The sequence below is a fragment of the Vipera ursinii genome (assembly GCF_947247035.1).
Source record: "Vipera ursinii genome assembly, chromosome: 1".
Lineage (NCBI taxonomy): Eukaryota > Metazoa > Chordata > Lepidosauria > Squamata > Viperidae > Vipera > Vipera ursinii.
This window is the reverse complement of record NC_139512.1, coordinates 198303376-198327133: the sequence shown is the minus strand read 5'-3', so window position 1 is coordinate 198327133 and position 23758 is coordinate 198303376. Positions and strand designations below refer to the sequence as shown.

The window sequence follows — 23758 nt, the reverse complement described above, 5'->3', positions numbered from 1 at the left end:
AGGCCCTGAAGATGTGGTTGTGTCAGCAGGCCTGGAGACCCCTGGTTGATTCAAAGCTGATCAAGTGGCTGGTGTGAATGGTCACCATCACTGGGGCAGGTGGGAGGATTAAGGCATTTTACATTGTGATATTTTAATATTGTGAAATGCCTGGAGTCACCATGTGTGAGTTGGGGGACCATATAAATTTGTTTAATAAATAAATACAACAATCTTTTCGTTTGGTCGTATCATATCCTTTGTATTGCCTCACTAGGGAAGCCATAGGCTGGCAGTTTTTCTTTAATGGATATATTCTAGGTGAGGGGTGTCAAACTGACGGCCCGCAGGCCATATGCGTCATGCAGAGGCCATGCCCACCCTGACTCCATAAAGGCAAAAAAGTCATGATACGTCACTTGACAATCAAGTTTGACACCCGTGTTCTAGGTAGACTGAAAGTTACTTCTGTTAATGAGAGATGTCAGCCCGGTTGGGTTAAAGAGAGGTTTAGGCAGTAATTAAAAATAATAATCCAAATCCTGGCTTCTGTCCTTGTAATTCCTAGTTCTAGTATTAAAGCTGGGTTAAATACCCATCTAGAGGCTTGCACAACCAATCTTAAAAGAACCTGGACTATACCCTCTCACTTGCTGTTAGGTTACTGTAAGGCTTCAGTTGAATCCCATATAATAATCAATTATGAATTTTAGATCTTTTGTTAAAGGCCAGAAATTGGGGGAGGAGGGTTTAACATCTGTTTTTCTTTTTTCACAATACTGAGCAAAGGATCAAAGGAGTCATTGCATTCCTGTCACAGATAAAATAACCATGTTGTCAGGACACAGGAAAACTGAAAGCGATCTGTCAGATAGTTTGATGGGTGAAAATTGCCATTATTGATGTATTGTGTGACAACTTACATAAAATTGGATTAAGGATACAGCCTGCATTTATTCCTTGTGTTGCTACTATACAATTGAGTTGGTTGGCTGCCCTTGGAATCCATCTAATAAATTTTCTAAATAATTGTTTTAAATGTTGAAACTAGACACCATTTCATTAAAGTATGCACTCTTCATTTTAGTACTGGAGATAGCTAGGCTAGCTTTAAAAGGGACAACTCCTTTATGTAGAGTTAAATGGAGTAAAATATACATACATGACTGGATATTTAGTGAGGTTGTTAGTGCAGAATTATGAAATAATGCTTTTCACTTCCCCATATAGGTAATTAGGGAGGGAATGGTTTTGCTTTATTTCACTTGTCCAAATCAGCATCATTTTTTGTGATATATAAGATATTTGTAGGTTATGAAAAATCATGGCTGTGAATTCCCTGTGGCATTTAGTCCATTTTTTGCTGCTGCTTTATAAATTCTAAGTTGTGCTTTGAAATATAAATATTAATTTGCTTTGCTTCAAAATGTCTTTAAGCATTACAACAGAAATAAACATTAAACACATCAACCCAATGCAGTAACAATATCAATTAATAGTAGCAACCATTATCAAAAGTAGCTCATAAACGAAAACCTAATATTCCCCAAATGCTCTTTTCCAGAGCCAGGTTTTCATCTCTTCTGGCAAACTAGGTAGGAAGGCAGTGATTCTTATATGTGGGAACAAGTTGTTTCACATTTAAATATCTCCAAAAATGTGTTTTATTGAATTGTAGACCCACAGCATTTTGTGTTCTGAAAACTAAATTTGTGAATCAAAGGGTCTCTTTGTCCCCATAGTGGGAAGCTATGCCATCTTCTAAGTATATAATACAAATAGATTATATCAGAAAGGAAAAAAAGTTATTCTGTTATTTCAGTGTGTAAAGAATGTTAATAAAGGTCTTCCTTGATTTACAAATGTAAATGAGCTCACAATTTTGGTTGTAAGTCATGACGGTCATAAAGCAGGTCATCATGTGACCAGACCCAATTTTACAACCTTTTTTGCGGCAAACACGGTCATTAAGTGAAGTCTGCGGTTGTTAAGCAAACCCATTTTTTGCTATGGAGCACTTTTTGCCAGAATGGAAGAAAATACGGATGAAAATGCTATAAAATCATGGCTATGTGACCGCTGGAAATGGCTGTAAATGTGGGTCAAAGACTTGCCAAGCATCCAAATGCAGTTATATGAATAAAGGCTGGACGGGGGACATTGGCCATCAACACTTTGAAAAGTACCTTTTTCATACCATTGTAACTTCAGATGGCCACTAAGTGAGCAGTTGTAAATCAAGGACTATCTGTAATAAGAAAATATTTCACTCATATTGGCTCACTCCTGCTTAACTTCTATATTCATCTCTATAATACAGATTTTCATTCTGCCAAATGTGCTGGAAGACACATTTGAGCTCTATGCAAATGAATCAGTAATACTTTCAAGAATGCCTATTGGTCTTAAAACAGAATTGAGGACTCTAGCATTATTGCAAACAAGTTCAGCTGGAAGTCAATAATAAGAAAACCAAACTAATAGCTTTTGCCAAAAGATCCAAGGACCATTCCTGGGACATAGATTAAGCTGGTTTCCTGTTTCAAGTCTTAAAAGATGGTTCTTCACCCTGCAAGCAATATAAAACTCTGTAGATGCCATATTGCTGAATAAGCATCATCTTTGCCTGCTATCTTTAAATAAAGGTATTCATTATATATATTATATTTATATTTATTAAATTTTTATACTGCCCTTCTCCCGAAGGACTCAGGGCAATAAATATCAAAATATACATACAAAAGTTAAAAAAGATTAAATAATTATGCCCAATATAAAACAATAATTAAAACAATGTTAAAACCAAATCCAAACCCCAAACCCATCAGACCAGGCTGGATTGTTCAAATAGATAGGTTTTTAAATTGCGCCGGAAGGAGCGAAGGTTGGGGGCCGTCCGGAGCTCAACCGGCAAGCGGTTCCATAGGTCTGGCGCGCCCACAGAGAACGCCTTCCCCCTGGGGGCCACCAATCGACATTCTCTGATCGGAGGCACCCTGAGGAGGCCCACTCTGTGGGAGCGCACTGGATTGAGGGAGGTTGACCTTATATACCTTATATACCTTAAAGGTATTCATTATATACCTTTCTCTCAAATTACAGGTAGCCCTCGACTTACAAGACTTCATTTAGTGACTGTTCAAAGTTACAACTGGGCTGAAAAAAGTGACTTATGACCATTCAAACTTAAAACTGTTGCAGCATCCCCATGATCATGTGGTCAAAATTCAGATGCTTTACAATTGGTTCATATTTACGACAGTTGCATTGTCCCAGAGTCATATGATCACCTTTTGTGACTTTTTGACAAGCAAAATCAATGGGGAAGCCAGAGTCATTTAACAACCATGTTGCTAACTTAGCAACTGCAGTGATTCACTTAACAACTATAACAAGCAACGTCGTAAAAAGGGGCAAAATCCACTTAACAACTGCCTCACTTAGCAATAGAAATTTTGGGCTCAATTGTGGTAAAATCAAGCCATTGGTATAGCTTCTCTGATGCCAGTAGGCTCCCTTGTCCAACTTTGCACCACTAGACTTTTCTTCTATCCAAATTCCTAAGAGCCACTCTTCGAGTCCCTTCGTGCCTCTAATGCCAACCCGCAACAGGAGATAGGCTTTGTGGAAATGAAGGCTAGGCCATGCTTAATTATAGGCACACATTATAGCATTTTCTTTTTTTTGGGTATTGCCCCACTAACTTATTGGTGACTACCATTGTATGTGGAAACAAACAGGCAGTGGCAACTGAAATCTCATACTCTTCTTTTTAAAGGTTATAATGAGAACAAAATGCTTATCAAACAGCATGTGACAGATGTAGAACATTAGACTGACTTGGCCTAGCCCACAAGCTTTTTTTACCCAGTGTATTGGGTATTGAGCATATTTAAGCTGGAAGTCCCTATACACAGAAGGGCTTAACTCTGGCATATTCCTTCTCCTCAGCCATTCTTCAGAATAATTACAGGAAGACTGTGTACTTTGTCCAGTAGGGCAATACTCCTGTGACTTTAAACATATAGAAAAAATGGAGCATGTGCCTCTCCAGTGCTCCTACTATAGACACTTGCATTGACCTCATTCCAGCATTACTACATATATATTTAGGATAAATGGAACATTTTGCCCTTCTCTATTCTTTTGAAATGGTAACCCTGACTCAGCATTGCTAGATTCTGTGCAATAGGGTTCAGAATTTGATAAATTAGACTCAGTGCACAGGTTAGTTAGTTATATACTGTCACATTTTATATACATAGATAATCTCCTGTAGACTTCTGATATTTTCATCCTTCTTTTGATTGTGTTATATCTATTATACTTTTCATATATATGTGTGTGTGGGGTCAGTGCACACACATGCACATGTATTTTACCTTTCACATTTCTTTCAGATTTCCACATTTCCACCTTTTATATCAATATGCTTTATATTTTTAACTTTATATTGTATATAATATATTTATATTCACCTATTATATAATCTTCCTAATGATTATTCTTCACCCCCCTTATATTGCCCTCTGATCGCAATATTGATTTGATATGTTTTTATTTTGATAAAACATACTTGTGATATGTGGTGAAATAAAAATTTAATTTACTTTTACATTCCCCAGCACTCCCAGCACTTTTACATAGAAACTAAATAACATGGGGAGAGAATTGCATCTTATAGAACCCTACATTGGAGCAACTGTGAGATTTATCTGCATCTGATGTTCCAATATTATCCCAAGTGGAAAAAATGTTGGAGACTGGGTGCAAGTTGTCTAACATAGCTGGATTGAGAGAAGATGTCATCAAGAAAGGGTATAGTTCAAGATGTTTATGAAGTAGAGGTATGGAGACTAAAGCTTATAGTCATTGGTGATTGTTGTATTTTGTGGATATTTGCTGTTGGGAGTTTAGGGAAATTAGAACCTAAGAGGGAAGATTTTTCCCCCATGTGGGGTGGCCTTGATAGTGATAAAAAGTTGGAGATCAGAGGCTGAAGGTAGGGAAGTTTAGGATAGAAAGATAACCGGCCTGGAGTAATAGTGGCTTGTGGTTTAAATGACAAGGGGACACAGAGTTGGGGGTTTCTAAAGTTTTTTCTTAGAGACCATGAAGGTACATTGATGGATAGAGAAAGGTACGATAGAGTTAATTGGGTTGGTAGTTTCTGTCTGAATATGTGTATCTTGGGTTTGGGAGGTGCCTTGGTCTCAGATTACTGTTGTGGGGTAGCACTCTTTATGTAATAAAAACATTCTCACCCATGACCTTATTTTCAGTGAGAATATGGACTTGGCATGCAGTATTGAAACATGGTAGGACAAGGCAGCAATGTTGTTTTGTGTGAGAGATTGTGGGGATGTTGGGAAACTACTGGATGGAATGCTAGATGTAAATAATCGAAATAAGAAAAAAGTTTGTAGCTTACTTTAAAGACAGCTCAACCCTGCCTGAAACAAGCGTGGGGAAAAGAAAGAAACTCTGTCTTAATGTAGTCACTAATAAACGAGAGCTGGAAGAATCTTTCCAAGGTTCTGTACTTTACCCTAAATCCTTGCATTCTAACACGTCATTGAGGTCTTTACTAAGGTTTGTATAATTTTTGTTTCCTTGTATCTTGCTATGGGGTCTTGATACCCTGTTTGATATTTGTGCTTCAGGGTTTGGATACTTCAGATGCAATTCCTGAAGATTTTTGTGACTGCAATGATTGTGTAAGACATTGATCGTGACTAGGGGCCTTTGTTTTCAGATAACCGAGTATGATTGCCTCTGAGTTGTAGAGACAACTAGGGATTCTGTAGATGTGCTGCCCAGCACAGTCCTTTCTTTAGTTACTGGACTCTGCAGGAATGGTGTTGGATTCTTCCTAGTATTTGATACAGGTGGATTTTGGTGTCCATGTCTTTGGATGATATCTGTGAAAGAAATTTACGCCTTTCATAGCAATCATGGGGCTGCCGCAGAAAATAAAAGGCCAAATCCATTCTGGTGTTTAATTTGAGCATTTGGGTTGTGGTCTGAAAGTGGAAATTATGATTTATTGATCCTTTTTCATGATTAGTTCATTATCTGGATAATAAGCTGCTCATCAGCATCTGTGATCTCCTCAAGATGGGGAGTCATTAAAGATTCTTTATGGATATAATTCATTTCAAGTGATATTTGAAGATTTTTTCCAAACTGGTATGCAGTTCTTTCCCATACCTCATTAAACTGTGGAATTCAGTGATGACAAGAATTGTTGGGTAGAATTCCCACCAGTGACTTCTTTCTGTTTATCAGTCCCAGGGGCCATCTTCTGTGTACTGTAATGGTAAGAACAGTAAATTACCAATATTTCTATGCTATTAATGCCATAATACCATATGTCATCTGGTGGCACTGTTTAAAGTGGCTTGCTTCTTATTGGCAAGAATGATAGGTGGCACTATTTTACAAAGCCTATAGCGCTTGTTTTCTATCATGGTTTTTAATATCAATATCAATTTAGTATAAAATATCGTGAGGATGATACTAAATTATATATCTTTACCTTGGGCCAAGCTAGAGATTGCTAAAAGTCCTCAAGCTAATTGAATCCTATGCAAAATGAAAATATTGTTCTTTCAGAGACCAAATGGCACAAACTCTGCTCCTTCACTTAAAACAGATTGCACCCCCCTGCCCAAGGAGCATGTGACTTATAGTCACTGCTTGGTCACTGGCCTTGGCTGATAAATCACTTGCTACTCCTTTTTTGGGTAGAATTATCTTATGTCATTAACATATGCTGTTATCAATTTGAAAACTGATTACTGCAACATATTTTATTTGGGACTGTCTTTCAAGGCTACATAAAAACAGATTGTTGGAGATTGTGGTGGTTTGCAGGTTGACAAATAATAGCCAACTCAATCATGTGGCATTGGTTCTATAGACTATGCTCTGACTTCCAGGAGTTTTCTGTGTACAATTCAAAATGATAATTTTAATTTATAAAACTCTTGTGTGGATTATCTCTTAGCTATTTTAAAGACTGCCTGCTTTGATTTGAATACCTGTTCTGTGTATTTTGATGGAGGGCTATTTTTCTACCTGGGAAACATGAGGAAGAAACCAAGGAGATTGTGGTGGTCTCTCTGTCCTTGTAGAATAACCTCTCTCCACAGGCCCAGATCACCTTCACTTTTACTGAGCTTTGGCAGAGTAGTTTTATTGTATTGGGGTAACAGGTAAGAGTTTATTTTACATAATGATACTGAACTGTATTTTAAAAATAAAGCCAACTAGCTTCAAGTAGTCCATTAAGTAAATAAATGAAAAGAAAGCCTGGACAGTAGTAAATATATAAGATTTGTCCTTGAATAGCTGTAGTGGGTGAAATTCTTTGGTATCGGGTCCTACTTTTTTTTAGTAAATCTTACCTTGGATTTCTTCTGGAGACTTCATTCCTACCTAGTGGTGGAATTAGACCTATGGGAGATTAGATGTTGCTTGGATGTTTTGCATGGAGGGGAGTGGAATTTAAATTACAAGAGATTGTGTTGCTTTTTAAGTAGCTTTAATTTTGTTTTAATATGAATCTTAGCTCTGTGGATTTTATGGAATGATTTTAGGATTTCAAAATTGATTGTAGATTTTAGTCACTGAATCACTTAGTTAATTTGAAATTATCCATAGATAAGCACTGTAACACATTAATCCTTTTTGTTAAGTAAAGCTAACTGGGTAAGGAAGGAACTGGGTGAGGAACAATAAGAATATCTGGATATTTTTTGTAGTGCTAAATAACTCTCAGGAGAAAAATCTGATATTTAGTTTCTTAAATCCAGTTTAAGAATAATTACACCTGCTTATCTTTACACTCATGTGCAAATGTAGACATTTCAAGCTGGTTTTCCCAAAAACTTAAGTGATTAAATGAGTAGAAATATATTTGGGTTGATCAGAGATACTAACAAGAAGCAAGGATCTAAAGTTCTTAACCAGCTCTCCACTTCTTGTGTAAAGGGAAATCATAGCAATTATTTAAAGGTTTTAACCAGCAGGAGGACCTTTTGGTTTAATGTGTGGAATGTAAAAAAATGTAAATGTCCTTCTGTCCTCATTGCAAAACTCTGATCCAATAACACTGGAAAATTCTGAGAATGAATTTAGGCAACATTTTGTTTTTCAAAGTGTGTATTGTGTGCCACACTTAAGGGGTTTCAAGACAGCGGATGAGGTCTTCCTTGCAAATTCCTAGCAAGTAGCCTTATTAGATTGATGCAAAAATACAGAATACTGAATATGTAACAGTATCACAGTCCAGAATAAAACCTGAATATTGCCCCCCAACCATCCTAGGAATTTTTTATATAATGCATTTATTTGCCTTTCAAAGAATGAGTAATTCTGTCTTTAGAGGACAAGTTTTTGATGGAAAATTCACTCTACACAAGATACTTGGAAGGAGGAAGAAAGAGGAGGGGTGAAGGTTGTGGTTATTATCTCAGTGCAGCTGTACTGAGAGAGTCGCCAAAACAGCTTAACCATGATTATTAAGGTAGCTGATTTAAGGCAAGAACATCTTGTTTGCGCCCCCCCCCCCGCCCAATTTTGGTAAATGAAAGTAATTATCTTCAAAATGAAAATCAGATCTGGATTGTGCAAAAAAAAAGGTGAGCAAGTTTATCCTTACTATTAGATTCATGGGATGGGTGGTTATATAAATAATTCAAATAAATTAATATAATTTAATATTAAATGTTGATATATCAAATAATAGAAGAAAAAGTATAGAAATATATATCTTCAGCATTAATAATCTTGGTCATATTTTAAAAATATTAAAACCCTTGGAAAACGCTTGAAATGAAATAATCCCAAAAAGGAACTTTCTGTTCAAAAAGTCTTCAGCTTCATACATACATATCATGTAATTTTGACAAGTGCATATAAGCACTCTTTTGCTGCAAACCAGGTGTAGATTTCTTTTCCCATTGTTGCATTTTGTATGTTTTGATATATTTCAAATACAAAGAAAGTACCTAGAAAATATATATGTATTTCTAGATCTGTAGAAATCACCCCACAGAGACAGCATTATAACAAATTATAGAAATAGGTTTCTCTCATCATGACAAGTATCTAGTTTACCATAAGTGTGATAAATGTTCCCTTCATTTTTGCTACCATTGTAATATAATTAAAACTCCATATTTAGTTCATAACAAATCTTACTTTTTTTCAAAATTCTATTTATTATGCAGCTTTGCCTCTAACTGTAAGTTTAGGATTTGAGGCTTTGACTTCAATTAAATTAAGAGCTTCCATTTGTTGTATGAATAACTAAAGAATAATTATTTCAAAATGACAATGTGGGCAAGGCAGTTATGGCTATTTCCATTATAAGTGTGTTTACTTTGAAAGGTCTTTTTTAAAGCTTTGGAAAATTATGTAATATTTAATTTGCATGATCTCATAATTTAAATGCCATTGGACACTCTGATGAAGTATTATTTAAGAAAGCTCATGCCACAATAAATTATTAGTTAGCACAATTCATATAAATTACTATATGAAAACATAACATTTTATAAAGAGGAAAAAAGTGTAACATCTTTATTACATCTGCAGCAGCAACGCCAGGCAGGTCCAACACCAGTACCAGGCAGGTCCAGCAGCAGCAAGCAGCCGACCCATTCCTCAGTGAGTTAAATAAAATCAGAAGTAGTTTATTCCTCTTATTCTAATTACATAATCTATTGCATTTATCCTCTCAGCTGCTTTATGAAGAGGACTATTATTTGTATTTTAAAAATGAATATCTGAAGCTAATCTTCCACAATAAGTTGTCACAGCATTGGAACTTCAGACTAGATGTCCCAAATTCCAGCATACTTCATTAGAATATTAGCACAACATTTTATAGAACAAATGAATAGCGATAAATATTATTAAAATAATATTACTATTTCTCATATGAAATCAGATATGAATACAAATGAAGTAACAGTTATAAGCAAGCCCTTTTCCTATGCTAAGTATCAGAAAGTTTTATAACTCATTAATGTTTTCATCATTTTTTTAAAAAAAATTGTTCATGCAAAAAGAAAATATAGCCCAACCTACCAAAAACAGAACCATAAAGGACAGAGTAGGAAGACAAATTAAAATAAGCAAATAGTAAGAGAACACCTGTCCGCTCTAGACCTGATTACCAGGACCTGATGGATTATATCCCAGAGTTCTGAAGGAGCTGACAGACGTGATCTCGGAATCATTGAACCATATCTTTCAAAGATCCTGGAGTGCTGGGGAACTACCAGAGGAAAAAAACCTGATGTGGTTCCCATCTTCAAAAAAGGGGAAAAAATAAAACAGGTCCAGGAAAGTACTGACCAGTTAGCCTGACATCAATACCTGGGAAGATCCTGGAAAAGATAAGCAAGAGATCTGCTAACCCTAAAAATAAGCAAAGTCGTAACCAGAAGCCAATGTTAGTTTGTCAAAAACAGATCATGTCAAACAACTCTTATTTCATTCTTTGACAAAGTGACTAAATTAGTGGACTAGCAAAATGCTGTAGAAATAATGTACTTGGACTTCAGTAAGGCATTTTATAAGGTGAACCACAACCTTCTTAGTAAACTAGAAAAATGTGGGGTAGACAGCAGCACCACTAGATGGATTTGTAACTGGCTGACAAACAGCACTCAATGTATAGTCCTTAATGAAACTACATCTACATAGAGGAAAGTAAGTATTGGGGTATCCCAAGGTTCCATTTTATGTACAGTACTCTTTAATATCTTCATAAATGATCTAGATGAGGGATTAGAAGGGGAACTCAACAAATCTTCAGACAACACGAAGCTGGCAGGAATAGCCAACACCCCAGAAGATAGGCTTAAGATCCAGATGGATCTCCACAGACTCAAACACTGGGCCTTATCTAACAAACTGAAATTCAATGGAGAGAAAATTAAGGTTCTACCCTTAGGCAAGAAAAATCAAATGTACAGGTACAGATTAGGTGAAACCTGGCTCAATAGCAGCAACTGTGAGAGGGATCTTGCAGTCCTAATGGATATTCACTTAAACATGAACCAGCAATGTGTGGCAGCAGCCAAGAAAGTCAATGCACTCCTACGCTCGATTAACAGAATGATAGAATCAAGATCACGTGTATTAGTAGCGCTTTATAAAGCCTTAGTAAGACCACAAGTGGAATACTGATCCAGTTTTGGTCACCACAATATAATAAAAGATGTTGAGACCTTGGAAAAAGTTGAGAGAAGAGCAACAAAGATGATTAGGGACCTGGAGACTAAAACATATGAAGAACAGTTACAGGAATTGGGTATGTCTATTCTAATGAAAAGAAGGATTAGGGGTGACATGATAGTGTTCCAATATTTGAAGGGCTGCCACAAAGAAAGGGTCAACCTGTTTTCCAAAGTACCAGAAGGCAAGACAAGAAACAATGGATGGAAACTAATCAAGGAGGGAAGCAACCTAGAACTAAAGAGAAAATTCCTAAAAGAACAATTAACCATTGGAATGGCTTGCCTTCAGAAGTTGTGGGGAAATTTTTAAGAGGAGACTGGACAGCCATTTGTCTGAAATGGTATAGGGTTTCCTGCTTGAGCAGGGGCTTGGGCTAGAAGATCTCCAACCTCCCTTCCCATTATTCTGTTATTCATATAGGTAAAGTATTTAATTGAATAACACAGATGCAAATATATTGGCTCCCTCTAACCTCCATCAATCAGTAATTGTTCATTTTTGCTGATCATAGCAATTGATGCATGTTTTTAGAAGATGCATAGCTAACCTAATCAATTATCAGAGCAACTGTCTTGGCACAAATAGCATGAAATAAAAAGTTGATATTTGAAAGTTGCCATTACAGGTAATTAGGACTAGGAACTCCATCATTAAGCAACATGGTTATGTGGCATGACATCATGTGACTCTGCTGTCTTACAGTGGCAGACCCAGTTGCCATTGTTAGGCAAATCCTGTTCAGCCAGAGTGTCCCACATGGTCATTTGCTTCTCCATTGACTTGCTTGTCAAAAGTCTGTAGTGGAGGTTTGAAATATTGATCATGTGACTGTAGCATGGTGTGAAATAATTGCAAACCAGCACCCAAATCATGATCATGTGACAAACGCTGCAATGGCTGCAAGTAAGGGAAACTATAAATACTCCTTGTTCAGCACCATCAAAACTTTGAATGGTTACTGTATGAGTGGACATTAAAGTGAGGACTGCCTCTTTTGCCACCTGAATGTATGAGAGTGATTAATCATTTGGGTTAATGTAAAAGTTAGTTACCCAATTAGAGTGTTTGAAGCTTATTATTTGGGAATAACACTTTATAATAAAATTACTATGTAAATATTCAGCTGTATATAATTTCATGTTGGTCAAACCAAGCTCAATACAAGACTAACATCTGATGAATTTGGGTTGTCTTTATAGTAGATTGGAATCAAGTGATAGTCTCCATAGCACTTTTATGTTTGGGAAGTTTTTAATTTATTAGAAATTATTGGGAAGTTTTTAATTTATTAGAAATATTTAACTAGATGAATGAAAGTGGTGACTCTAGTCATTTCCATTCTCCCTTGGCAGAATATGCCTTTTAAACTTCTAAAATCTATTCTGGATATTCAGGAGATAGTAGGAAAATTGATCCTGGGGTTTGCAGGAAATAGGAAAATTACTGAAGGCAGTGTCATCTCCTCCTCCTCCCCCCTCCCGCCCCGTCTCTAATGTGGTAGAAATGTTCTGATTAGAATTTATATGGAGACTCAGTTCTGTCATTGAATAAAGACCCAGGGCAGAATCAACCCATTTATGTGATGGTCAACACATAATAGTGTACAGTGCTTCCTTTCGAACAGTGAGATAACAACATGAGAAAATTTATTTAAGTGATTTCTCTTTTCTCACTATCTGCCTGCTAAACTTCCTTGTAGTAATGACTGAGCAATATTTGCAAACTTATTGATAGTAGTAAAGTTACCAATAGTACAAAATGGTCCAAAGTACTGAATATGCATGATACTGATATAGTGCTTCAAATAGTCATGCCGGCCACATGACCATGGAGACGTCCTCGGACAAACACTGGCTCTTCGGCTTTGAAACGGAGATGAGCACCGGCCCCTAGAGTCGGAAACGACTAGCACGCATGTGCGGGGGAACCTTTACCTTTACCTATTTGATATTTACAAATAATTTATATGCATTGTATTGAGTTAGAATAAGGGACTTTGGAAAAAAGCTGCCAGTAAAGAGCAAATTCCCAAGCCATACATTTGTCTTACAAAATGTTTGCTATGAATATCAATAGGAAACATTAAAAAAATAAGAATTTCAAATTCTGTTGGAGCTCCCAGTTATACTGGGCATATGCCAGGTACATTATATTTATAAATATGTAATCTATGTATAGTATGTCTTCTCTGAAATATAGTAAATTTTTATTATAACTGCAGTGCAGCAGTGCTTAAATATTGTTAATAGCTGTAAGTTGACCTGATTTAGTCTGTAATCCTAAATCTTGAAATCTCCTTTGCCTTGATTTATTATCTCTGATGTATACTTTTATAAACACGCAGTCCAAGAGGTATTAATCTTCATTTAAATTTCTTATATTGAATATCACCTTTAGACTATATTGATGAAAATAATAATGTTATTGAAGGTCAAACATTTATTAGAAAATAATCTTTTGTTGTAAGAGAAATATTTTTAATATTTTTTTTTCTGAAAGACTTGATGCTAAGTTATTATAAAATAAAAATATCCAAATATTTAAATTAATTTAAATAAAATTTCAGCTTTAAATATTTTGAAATATGTGGAAAGCTTTGGAGATGATGCAGATGCTCTAATAATATAGCAGAATATAGTAGCCAGACTGCTGGTTGATCAACCCTACCTTTGCAGAGTACAGTCTTGGCTACAGGTCAGCTTATGGCCACAGTTGGGATCAGAATCTGGGTTGTAGAACAAAGCAGTCATTAAGTGAACTGCCCACATTCAATGAGCGCACTTTCATCTCCCAGTTGTGGTTCTCAAGCAGATGGAACAATGGAATACTTGCTGAAGGAGGCGAGGTAGCTCTTCTCCATGTGCAAAAAGGAACTCCTGTATTGAGTTGGAGAAATGAAGCAGGGATATAAAATATCAGAGACCAACAAAGGATTCCTCCCCCCATGCATGGAGGGGAGGAGAAATCCTTCAGCCGGCGGCAGAAGCTTGCAACCTTCCCTGCCAGCATCCCTGTTGACAGTGGGGAAACTGGCAAAGAAGATTGCCAATGGCAATCACATAATCATGAGGTGCTTGGCAACAGTCATCTTATCATGATAATAATAAAGTGTCAGTATGAATATATGCCCAAGTAGCAGTTGGAAAGCATACAAATATGAGTAAATGAATAGGTACCACTTTGATGGGAAGGTAACAGAGTTCCATGCACTTTGGCGTAGACATGCTGGCCACATGGTCGTGGGAAATGTCTTTCGACAATGCTGGCTCCCTAGGCTAAGAAATGGAGATGAGTACATATCATTAGAGTCGGATATGACTGGACAGAGGAGACCTTTACCTTTATCAATATGGATAAATGCTTTTATGTTGATAGGATTCTTAATATTTGGAAGCAATTCCTTCCCTTTCAGATTTCATTATATGCGTGATAATGTGTTAAAATACAGGTCAGAGTAGAATTGATAAGGCTTTAGTTGGAGTTACATTGAACTTTTTATAGCTGCACTGTAATACTGGACAATAACCTTTAAATATAATGCATGAAGCAAAATGCTATATTTTATGTTAGTTTAGTCCATTGTTTCTCAGATATATGCATGTTTTTCTCAGAAAAAATAGGCAGGGTTCCCTTTTCTAGTTGAGAAATGTATTATTTGATAGAATTATTTAAAATATTGAAGACTGAGAATCTGAGAATTATTTATTTAGTGCATCCTAGGTAGTATAGTTTTATCAATGCACGTGACTCCATTGCCAACTTGTTCTGGAAGAATTCCAATAAAAAGAATAGCAGAGGCTAATTCCTTTCCTTTTGTGGACATACTGCAAAAGAAAAACTTTTGCTGTAGTCTTGGCTGTTAATTGGCATAATAGTTCTACAGGTAGTCCTTGACTTACAACTGTTCATTTAGTGACCATCTGAGGTTGTTATGACTTATGACTGTTTTTCACACTTACGACCATCCCCATGGTCACATGATCAGAGTTTGCAAGTTTGGCAGCTGGTTCATATATGTATGACAGTTGCAGTATCCCATGGTCATGTGATGACCATCTGTCAACCAAAGTCAATGGGGGAGCCAAATTCACTTTACAACTGTGTTACGAACTTAACAACTGTGGTGATTCACTTAACAATTGTGGCAAGAAATGGGATAAAATTCATTTAACAAATGTCTTACTTAGCAACAGAAATTTTGGGCTCAGTTGTGGTCATAAGTCAATGGCTACCGGTATCTGGAAAATTGATGAATTATTTATTATTTTAGTTGAGACATGTGTCTCTTAAAATATTGTTTTGGACTGTACTGAATTGACTTTTACAGAATTCCTATATGGCATGATTAGTGCCAAGGGCTGATACGTAGTTTTCACCAGCAACATCTGGATGGCTGTACACTGATTTAGAGCTTGATTATTTAATGGCAAAGTATGTTAGCATTTGTTTTAAAGTACAATTTACAATATTTCACGACAAAAACGAAGGCTGTAATAAGTCTACCAGCAGCACACGTTTTAAAATTCAAAATTTGAAGTTGGGCAATACCTTTATTAAGACAAAGAAAATTGAAAAAAGAGTATGCAAGTTTCTTAATTTTTCATTGAACAAAAGTTAAAAAGTGGGGAAGGATGAAAAAAGCTTTGAAGTCGCTTTTATGTTTAAAAGTTAAGAAATGCATCTGTTTTTGATGATAGTATAAAAGCTTAGTTGTGCTGGTTTTCTAATAAGGAAAATGTTTTCCAAACATCCATGGTTAATTAGACTGGAATTGGTTTTGATCCTGATGATTTCATATTATATGTTTTGATTTTAAATAAAATTACAAAACCATACAATATTTAAATGAAAATCTGGAAAACATCAAGACAAATACTTGCTTATTAAACAACAAAAAGATATCTTTTAATTTAAAAGGTTGATTCAGTAGAATCTTCCTTAGCGGTTTCTGAAATCTCAATCTCCATTTGGAGGGATTTAAATCAATTTGATTTTAATCAGACCTGCCTTGAGTAAAAGTAATCCATTTATTTGTGGAATGATTCTAAAATTATGACTAATGGTAGTTACAATGTCTTCAATGCTGTTTGTTCCGGTAGTTACTAATCATAATTAATAAGCAGAATTTACTATAAGTAGCAAAGGAATTTGTAGTTTCCACAGATTTATTTTCTGCATTTTAATTGAGGTCTTACAGTACTTTGATAGTCAACATGAAAGATACCAAGTATGAAAAAAAATGAAATTAATTTCAATTATTTTACTGGACATTACAAGAATATTTAAAATTTATGTCTAGCATCCTTTTGTTATTATCGTTTAGGCCTTTTATCCCTTCATTTTTTTCACTGCACATAATTGTTCCAATTCTCAGAAAAATTTTTACAAAAATTATTTTTAAAATTTTATTTGTATCCTGACTTTTATTACTTTTACAAATAAGGTGGTGAACATATCCAACACATCTTCCTCCTCCTAATTGCCCCAGAACAAGTTAAAATCATGCATATTTCACCCAGCTGTAGATTAAGTAATTATTTCCATGCTTCCTCAAAGAATGTTTTTTATATATTTAAATTACTGTTTCCTTGAGGCTGTTAACTTTGCTGTTTTTGACATTGCAGATCTTTGAGTTGTGTGTCATTTGTGCTCTTTTCTGGGTAGGGAGGTCCTGCTTGCTGTCACTCATGCCCTTGTGACTACTAAATGTGTTCTACATGGGGCTGCCCTTAAAGAGCATTTGGAAACTTCAACTGGTACAGAGCACCTGCATGGGTAGTAAATGACGCATTGGTTGCCAGTGTGCTTCTGAGTGCAATTAAAAATACTGGTTGTCACTTTTAGAGCTCTCCATGGTGTTGAGATTGGGTTACCTGAGGAACCCCACATACATACTTTTTTTTTTAAGCTGGAAGGATGCAGCTTCATAAGGAATGCTGCCTCATTCTACAACAGTGCTCCATTCTGGTTTAGCAATATCTTTCAACTCTGCAATACTCTTGGATAAAGCTAAAAATCCTTCGAGCCACATGTATCAGTAAAAGTAATTTAATTTTATTTTGCTTGTTCACCTGTTTCAGGCAGCGCTTTGTTGAACAAAGTGATTTTTTTATGGAATTGTGTCATCTGGCCTTAATTTCTCTTTTTCACAATAGACAATGGACTTTTCATTATTTTCAAACTGTTAATATCTTTACCCATTTGTTTGATCTTATACTTGTGAAGTAGTTCTTAGGATACATTATTTAAGAATGTTGTTGTTGTTAGTTGCGAAGTCGTGTCCGACCCATCGCGACCCCATGGACAATGTTCCTCCAGGCCTTCCTGTCCTCTACCATCTTCTGGAGTCCATTTAAGCTCACGCCTACAGCTTCAGTGATTCCATCCAGCCACCTCGTTGTCTGTCGTCCCATTCTTCTCTTGCCCTCAATCTTTCCCAGCATTAGGCTCTTCTCCAGTGAGTCCTTCCTTCCCATTAGGTGGCCAAAGTATTTGAGTTTTAGCTTCAGGATCTGGCCTTCTAAAGAGCAGTCAGGGTTGATCTCTTCTAGGACTGACCGGTTTGATTGCCTTGCAGTCCAAGGGACCCGCAAGAGTCTTCTCCAGCACCATAGTTCCAAGGCTTCAGTTCTTTGGCGCTCAGTTTTTCTTATGGTCCAACTTTCACAGCCATACATTGCAACTGGGAAGACCATAGCCTTGACTATACGCAGTTTTGTTGGCATGGTGATGCCTGTGCTTTTTAGTGTGCTGTCTAGATTTGCCATGGCTTTCCTCCCCAGGATCAAGCGTCTTTTAATTTCTTGGCTGCAGTCCCCATCTGCGGTGATCTTGGAGCCCAGGAAAATAAAATCTGTCACGACCTCCATTTCTTCCCCATCTATTTGCCAGGAATTGAGAGGGCTGGATGCCATGATCTTGGTTTTCTTACTGTTAAGTTTCAACCCAACTTTTGCACTCTCCATCACCCGCAGCAAGAGGCTCTTTAGTTCCTCTTCACTTTCTGCCATTAGAGTGGTATTATTTGCATATCTTAGGTTGTTGATATTTCTCCCGGCAATCTTAATTCCAACTTTTGATTCATCTAGCCCTGCCTTTCTCATGATGTGCTCTGCATACAAGTTAAACAGGCAGGGCAACAGTATACAGCCTTGCCAGACTCCTTTCCCAATTTTGAATCAATCAGTGGTTCCGTGTCCAGTTCTCACTGTTGTTTCTTGACGCGCATGTAGGTTTTTCAAGAGACAAATAAGATCGTCTGGTACTCCCATCTCTTTAAGAACTTGCCACAATTTGTTGTGATCCACACAATCAAATGGTTTAGCATAGTCAATGAAGCAGAAGTAGATGCTTTTCTGCAACTCCCTAGCTTTCTCCATGATCCAGCGTATGTTGGCAATTTGATCTCTAGTTCCTCTGCCTCTTCGAAATCCTGCCTGTACTTCTGGTAGTTCTTGATCCACATACTGCTGGAGTCTAGCTTGTAGGATTTTAAGCATAACTTTACTAGCATGTGAAATGAGTGCAATGGTGCGATAGTTTGAACATTCTTTGGCACCGCCTTTTTTTGGAATTGGAATGTAAACTGATCTTTTCCAATCCTGTGGCCACTGTTGAGTTTTCCAAATTTGCTGGCAAATTGAATGTAGCACTTTTACTGCATTGTCTTTTAAGATTTTGAGTAACTCAGCTGGAATACTGTCACCTCCACTAGCTTTGTTGTTGCTCAGCTTTCCTAAGGCCCACTTCACTTCACATTCTAGGATGTCTGGCTCGAGGTCAGTGACCACCTTATCGTGGTTATCAGGGATGTTAAGCTCGTTCTTGTATAGTTGTTCTGTGTAATTTTTCCACTTCATCTCAATGTCTTCTGCCTCTGTTAGGTCCCTGCCATTTTGGTCCTTTATCATGCCCATTTTTGCATGAAACGTTCCCTTCATCTCTCCAATTTTCTTGAAGAGATCTCTGGTTCTCCCTATTCTATTGTTTTCTTCTATTTCTTTGCACTGTTCATTTAAGAAGGCATTCTTTTCTAGTTATTCTCTGGAATTCTGCATTCAATTGGGCGTATCTTTCTTTTTCTCCCTTGCCTTTCGCTTCCTTCCTTTCCTCAGCTATTTGCAAAGCTTCCTCAGACAGCCATTTTGTTTTCTTGCATTTCTTTTTCTTTGGGATGGTTTTAGTTGCTACCTCTTGTACAATGTTGCGAACCTCCATCCATAGTTCTTCAGGCACTCTGTATATCAGATCTAATTCCTTAAATCTATTTGTCACCTCTACTGTATATTCATCAGGGATATGATTTAGTTCATACCTGAGTGGCCTAGTGCTTTTCCCTACTTTCTTCAGTTTAAGCCTAAACTTGGCAACGAGAAGCTCATGGTCTGAGCCACAGTCAGCTCCTGGTCTTGTTTTTACTGACTGTATAGAGCTTCTCCATCTTTGGCTGCAGAGCACATAGTCAATCTGATTTCTGTGTTGACCGTCTGATGATGTCCATGTGTAGAGCCGTCTCTTGGGTTGCTGGAAAAGAGTGTTTGCTATCACCATCGTATTCTCTTGACAAAATTCTATCAGTCTGTGCCCTGTTTCATTTTGTACTCCAAGGCCAAACTTGTCTGTTATTCTGGTTATCTTTTGGCTTCCTACTTTAGCATTCCAATCCCCCATGATGTTAAGGACATCATTTTTTGGTGTTAGTTCTATAAGATGCTGTAGGGCTTCATAGAACCGGTCAATTTCATCCTCTTCAGCACCGGTGGTTGGGGCATAGACTTGAATTACTGTGATATTGAATGGTTTGCCTTGGATTCGAACTGAGATCATTCTGTCATTTTGGGGATTGTATCCCAATATTGCTTTTCCTACTCTTTTATTGACTATGAAGGCTACTCCATTTCTTCTGAGGGATTCTTGCCCGCAGTAGTATACCTGATGGTTATCTGAATTAAATTCACCCATTCCTGTCCATTTTACTTCGCTGATTCCTAAGATGTCGATGTTCAGTCTTGTCATCTCTTGTTTGACCACGTCCAGCTTTCCTTGATTCATGGATCTTACATTCCAGGTTCCTATGGAGAAAAAATCTTTACAGCATCGGACTTTCCTTTCACCACCAGATACATCCACAGCTGAGCGTCCTTTCGGTTTTGACCTAGTCGCTTCATTCTTTCTGGCACTACTAGTACTAAAAAGGTAAAGGTAAAGGTTCCCCCGCACATGCGTCGTGCTAGTCGTTTCCGACTCTAGGGATCAGTACTGATCTCCGTTTCAAAGCTGAAGAGCCTGCGCTTGTCCGAGGACGTCTCTGTGGTCATGTGGCCGGCATGACTAGATGCCAAAGGCGCCCGGAATGCTGTTACCTTCCCACCGTAGTGGTCCCTATTTTTCTACTTGCATTTTTACGTGCTTTCGAACTGCTAGGTTGGCAGAAGCTGGGACGAGTAACAGGCGCTCACTCTGCTACGCGGCACTCGGGATTTGACCCGCCAAACTGCCGACCTTCTGATCGACAAATTCAGTGTCCTAACCTACTGAGCCACCGCGTCCCCTACTACTAGTACTAGCCCTCTGCTATTCCCCAGTAGCATATTGGACGCTTTCCGACCTGAGGGGCTCATCTTCCAGTGTCATATCTTTTTGCCTTTTGGTACTGTCCATGGGGTTTTCATGGCAAAGATATTGGAGTGGGTTTCCATTTCCTTCTCCAGTGGATCACATTTTGTCAGAACTCTGCTATGACCTGTCTGTCTTGGGTGGCCTTGCACGGCATAGCTCATAGCTTCATTGAATTACGCAAGCCCCTTCACCACGACAAGGCAGTAATCCATGAAGGGGTTATTTAAGAATGTTCGGCCTCAATTCTTGAAGCAAGTAATTGTTTAATTTGGGGTAAAAGTCATGCGTTACCTTGTTAATTGTGACATTTGTCTTTAAAACTTATCAGTCGTTTAAATTCTGCTTTTTCTGTTTCTTCCGTCTGCTGCTAGGTTAGATCTGTACGTTATAGCCAAGACTTAAGTTGATTCCTGTATGTGACTATAAATAGTTAATGAGTCATAAACAGCTGCTTCACAGGTTAAGTGACTGTCAGCTGAAGACTTTCTTTCTGTTATCTGCTTTCGGTTACCTTAATAAATTTTCAATATCAGATTAGGGAAAATTTCACTGCAGAAGAACATTTTCTTGTTAATGTTTCCTCAAAAAAATCTTAATTAGGGTTTTCTGACAAAAATAATATTTTCTACATAGATTAATCTGGAAAGATATATATTTGATAGAAGATGAATAGTGAAAAAAATAGGTTTCTCAGATGAAAAGCCAGCAGTGTTAAGTTACTGTTAACCCCAAATTATACACTCACACATACTTACACACACACACATACACACACACACACACACACACACACACAAACACAGGCCAGTTATACAAAGAAAATATAGCTAAATGTTACTGATTATTGCTGTTTTTAAAAATATGGGAAGTGGGTCAGAGAAGTTTAGTTAAAAAAATAGTGGACATGGTATATTATGTGTAACTATTTTACACCACACTGAAGAAGCTTCTTGAATGAGAAGCAAAATGTTTTCAAGGAAAAAAATGAAGTCCAGTTGCCATTTGAACAGCACCTTTGGGACAGTCATGACCCGGATGATTGAGAATCTTCATAGACATTCTACTCCAGACTTCTGAAGATTGGTTTAAACCTTCTTTTATGTTTTAAGAGTAAAAAAATAGTGCTTTAAGTTTAATAATTCAGTTACTTTTTCAACATTTAAAATGCCCCTGGATATTTAGTCGCCTCTCTTTCTGGAGAGAGGGCTGAAATCCCCCTTCCCTCACCACAGGGGGAAAATGCTTAGCAGCTTAAGGAGGTACAGAAAGTAATTAGGGTGTAAAAGAGGTAGATCTCACCCAGTCTCTTTTGCACTGCTTTAAGAGTTGCCTGGTGGAAAATGTGTTTTTAAAGGGCAGGACGGCTGTCAGCAACACATCCAATATCATCACACTGATTGGAGACAAGGTTGGCTCACTCCTGGCTCCAATTAGCTCTTGGAGAAGTCATTAGGCTAGGGGTTCACATACTTTTTCCACCCTGCACTGTGAATGTTTCCATCTTATGTTCAATTAAAACATGACAACAGCTAATGCTTGTGTAGTATTTTAAGCAGACTGTGTTTTTCTATTGTTGTGACTTACATGACGTTTAGAATGCATTTTATGGCCAATTCATGCAAAACTCCACGTAATCCCAAAGGGTTCACATACTTTTTCTTGCAACTGTACTATTAAACAAATATTGATATTTGAAAATCCAGAAAAGACATTGACAACCTGGAAAAAGGAAAAGGTTTCTTATACAACTCAGAAGGAACTAGAGGATCTAGAAAAAGAACGGTTGGATAAGAAGACAATTCAGAATAACAACATCAATATGGAAGAATAAAGAGACAACCCACTAGACCTACAAGTCCTCTCAAAAAGATGGCGATTGGATGGTTTTGCCAATATCAATTAATATACATGATATTATAAGAAGATTGGTTCGATGACCCAAAAACAAGGACATAGAAGATGATTTGGCAAAGGAAAAAAGCTAGAATAAGACTCAAGAAGAATGGAGTTTAGACCATCTTATTGAAATCTGAAACAGAATGTACTTAAATCGATAAGATGTGTATGTTGAACACAAGACATTATTATGAACTGAGATGAAGAAAAAATTTTGGTCATTAAAATTAAAATTTAGCAGTATAAATACTAATAGCTAATTTGAATATTGATTTGTGCATAAAGGTCATGTAAAGGTGAATAACGAGATAAGCTAAAAACGTATTGTTGAAAGTAATAGGTCTATATGGAATGTTAAAAATGAATATTATCAGTTTAAGCAAGAGATAGCAGATATAAAGAGGAAGAGAGGAAGCATTAAATATTGAAATAAAAAACAAAAACTGAAAATTAGCATCCTTGTTGACATAGAGGGTGAGAAGTTAAATGGGATGTGTATTTTGAATATTAGATTTTGTGAGGAATGATGATAAATGGAATTGGGAGTATACTAAAAATCTTGGGAATGATAAATATGAAATGTTAAATCTAAATGTTAGTGGGAATTAAAATTGAAAAATCTATTAGGTCATTGTCTAAAAAAGATTGTATGTGTAGAATATGAATTAGAATATGTGTAAAATAAAAACTATGGATAAATGTAAAAGTTATTTTCTATGTGATGGATAGGATAAAACTTGTCTTTTAATTTACAAATAGACAGTATATATAAGGGAAAAAGAGGAAATTTTATGGTAGCAATTTGAAATCTGTACTAATGATATCTGTATGTAATTGAATTACTACTACCCAGCCACCACGTTGCTTTTCAAATATTTATTTTTATTTATTTATTTTAATGCCATTTATATCCCGCCCTTCTCCGAAGACTAAGGGCGGCTTACAAGCTTAGCAGTAGCCTTCATTCTATGTATATGCCTGCTTGTTAGGGCTTTCACACACCCCCAAA

The 23758-nt window shown here is 36.8% G+C and overlaps 1 protein-coding gene and 1 long non-coding RNA gene across 3 annotated transcripts in view; one reads left to right on the top strand and one right to left on the bottom strand.

Moving 5' to 3' along the window:
* The window catches only part of PPP3R1 (protein phosphatase 3 regulatory subunit B, alpha), a 42059-nt gene that overhangs the window by 6887 nt on the left and 11414 nt on the right, over positions 1 to 23758 (top strand). Inside the window, exon 2 of one of the 2 annotated variants that reach the window (XM_083369956.1) lies at positions 9583 to 9654. The exons of the other annotated variant lie outside the window; for it this stretch is intronic. Within the exon in view, the coding sequence (XP_083226082.1) occupies positions 9583 to 9654 (72 nt within the window). The remainder of the gene's footprint in view (positions 1 to 9582; positions 9655 to 23758) is intronic. 2 annotated transcript variants of the gene reach the window in all.
* LOC310644765 lies at positions 6078 to 14454 on the bottom strand. The gene is made up of 3 exons (XR_014493378.1): positions 14412 to 14454; positions 13903 to 14108; positions 6078 to 6290 (listed from the first exon to the last, which is right to left on the bottom strand). It is a non-coding gene; the product is annotated as an uncharacterized lncRNA (long non-coding RNA).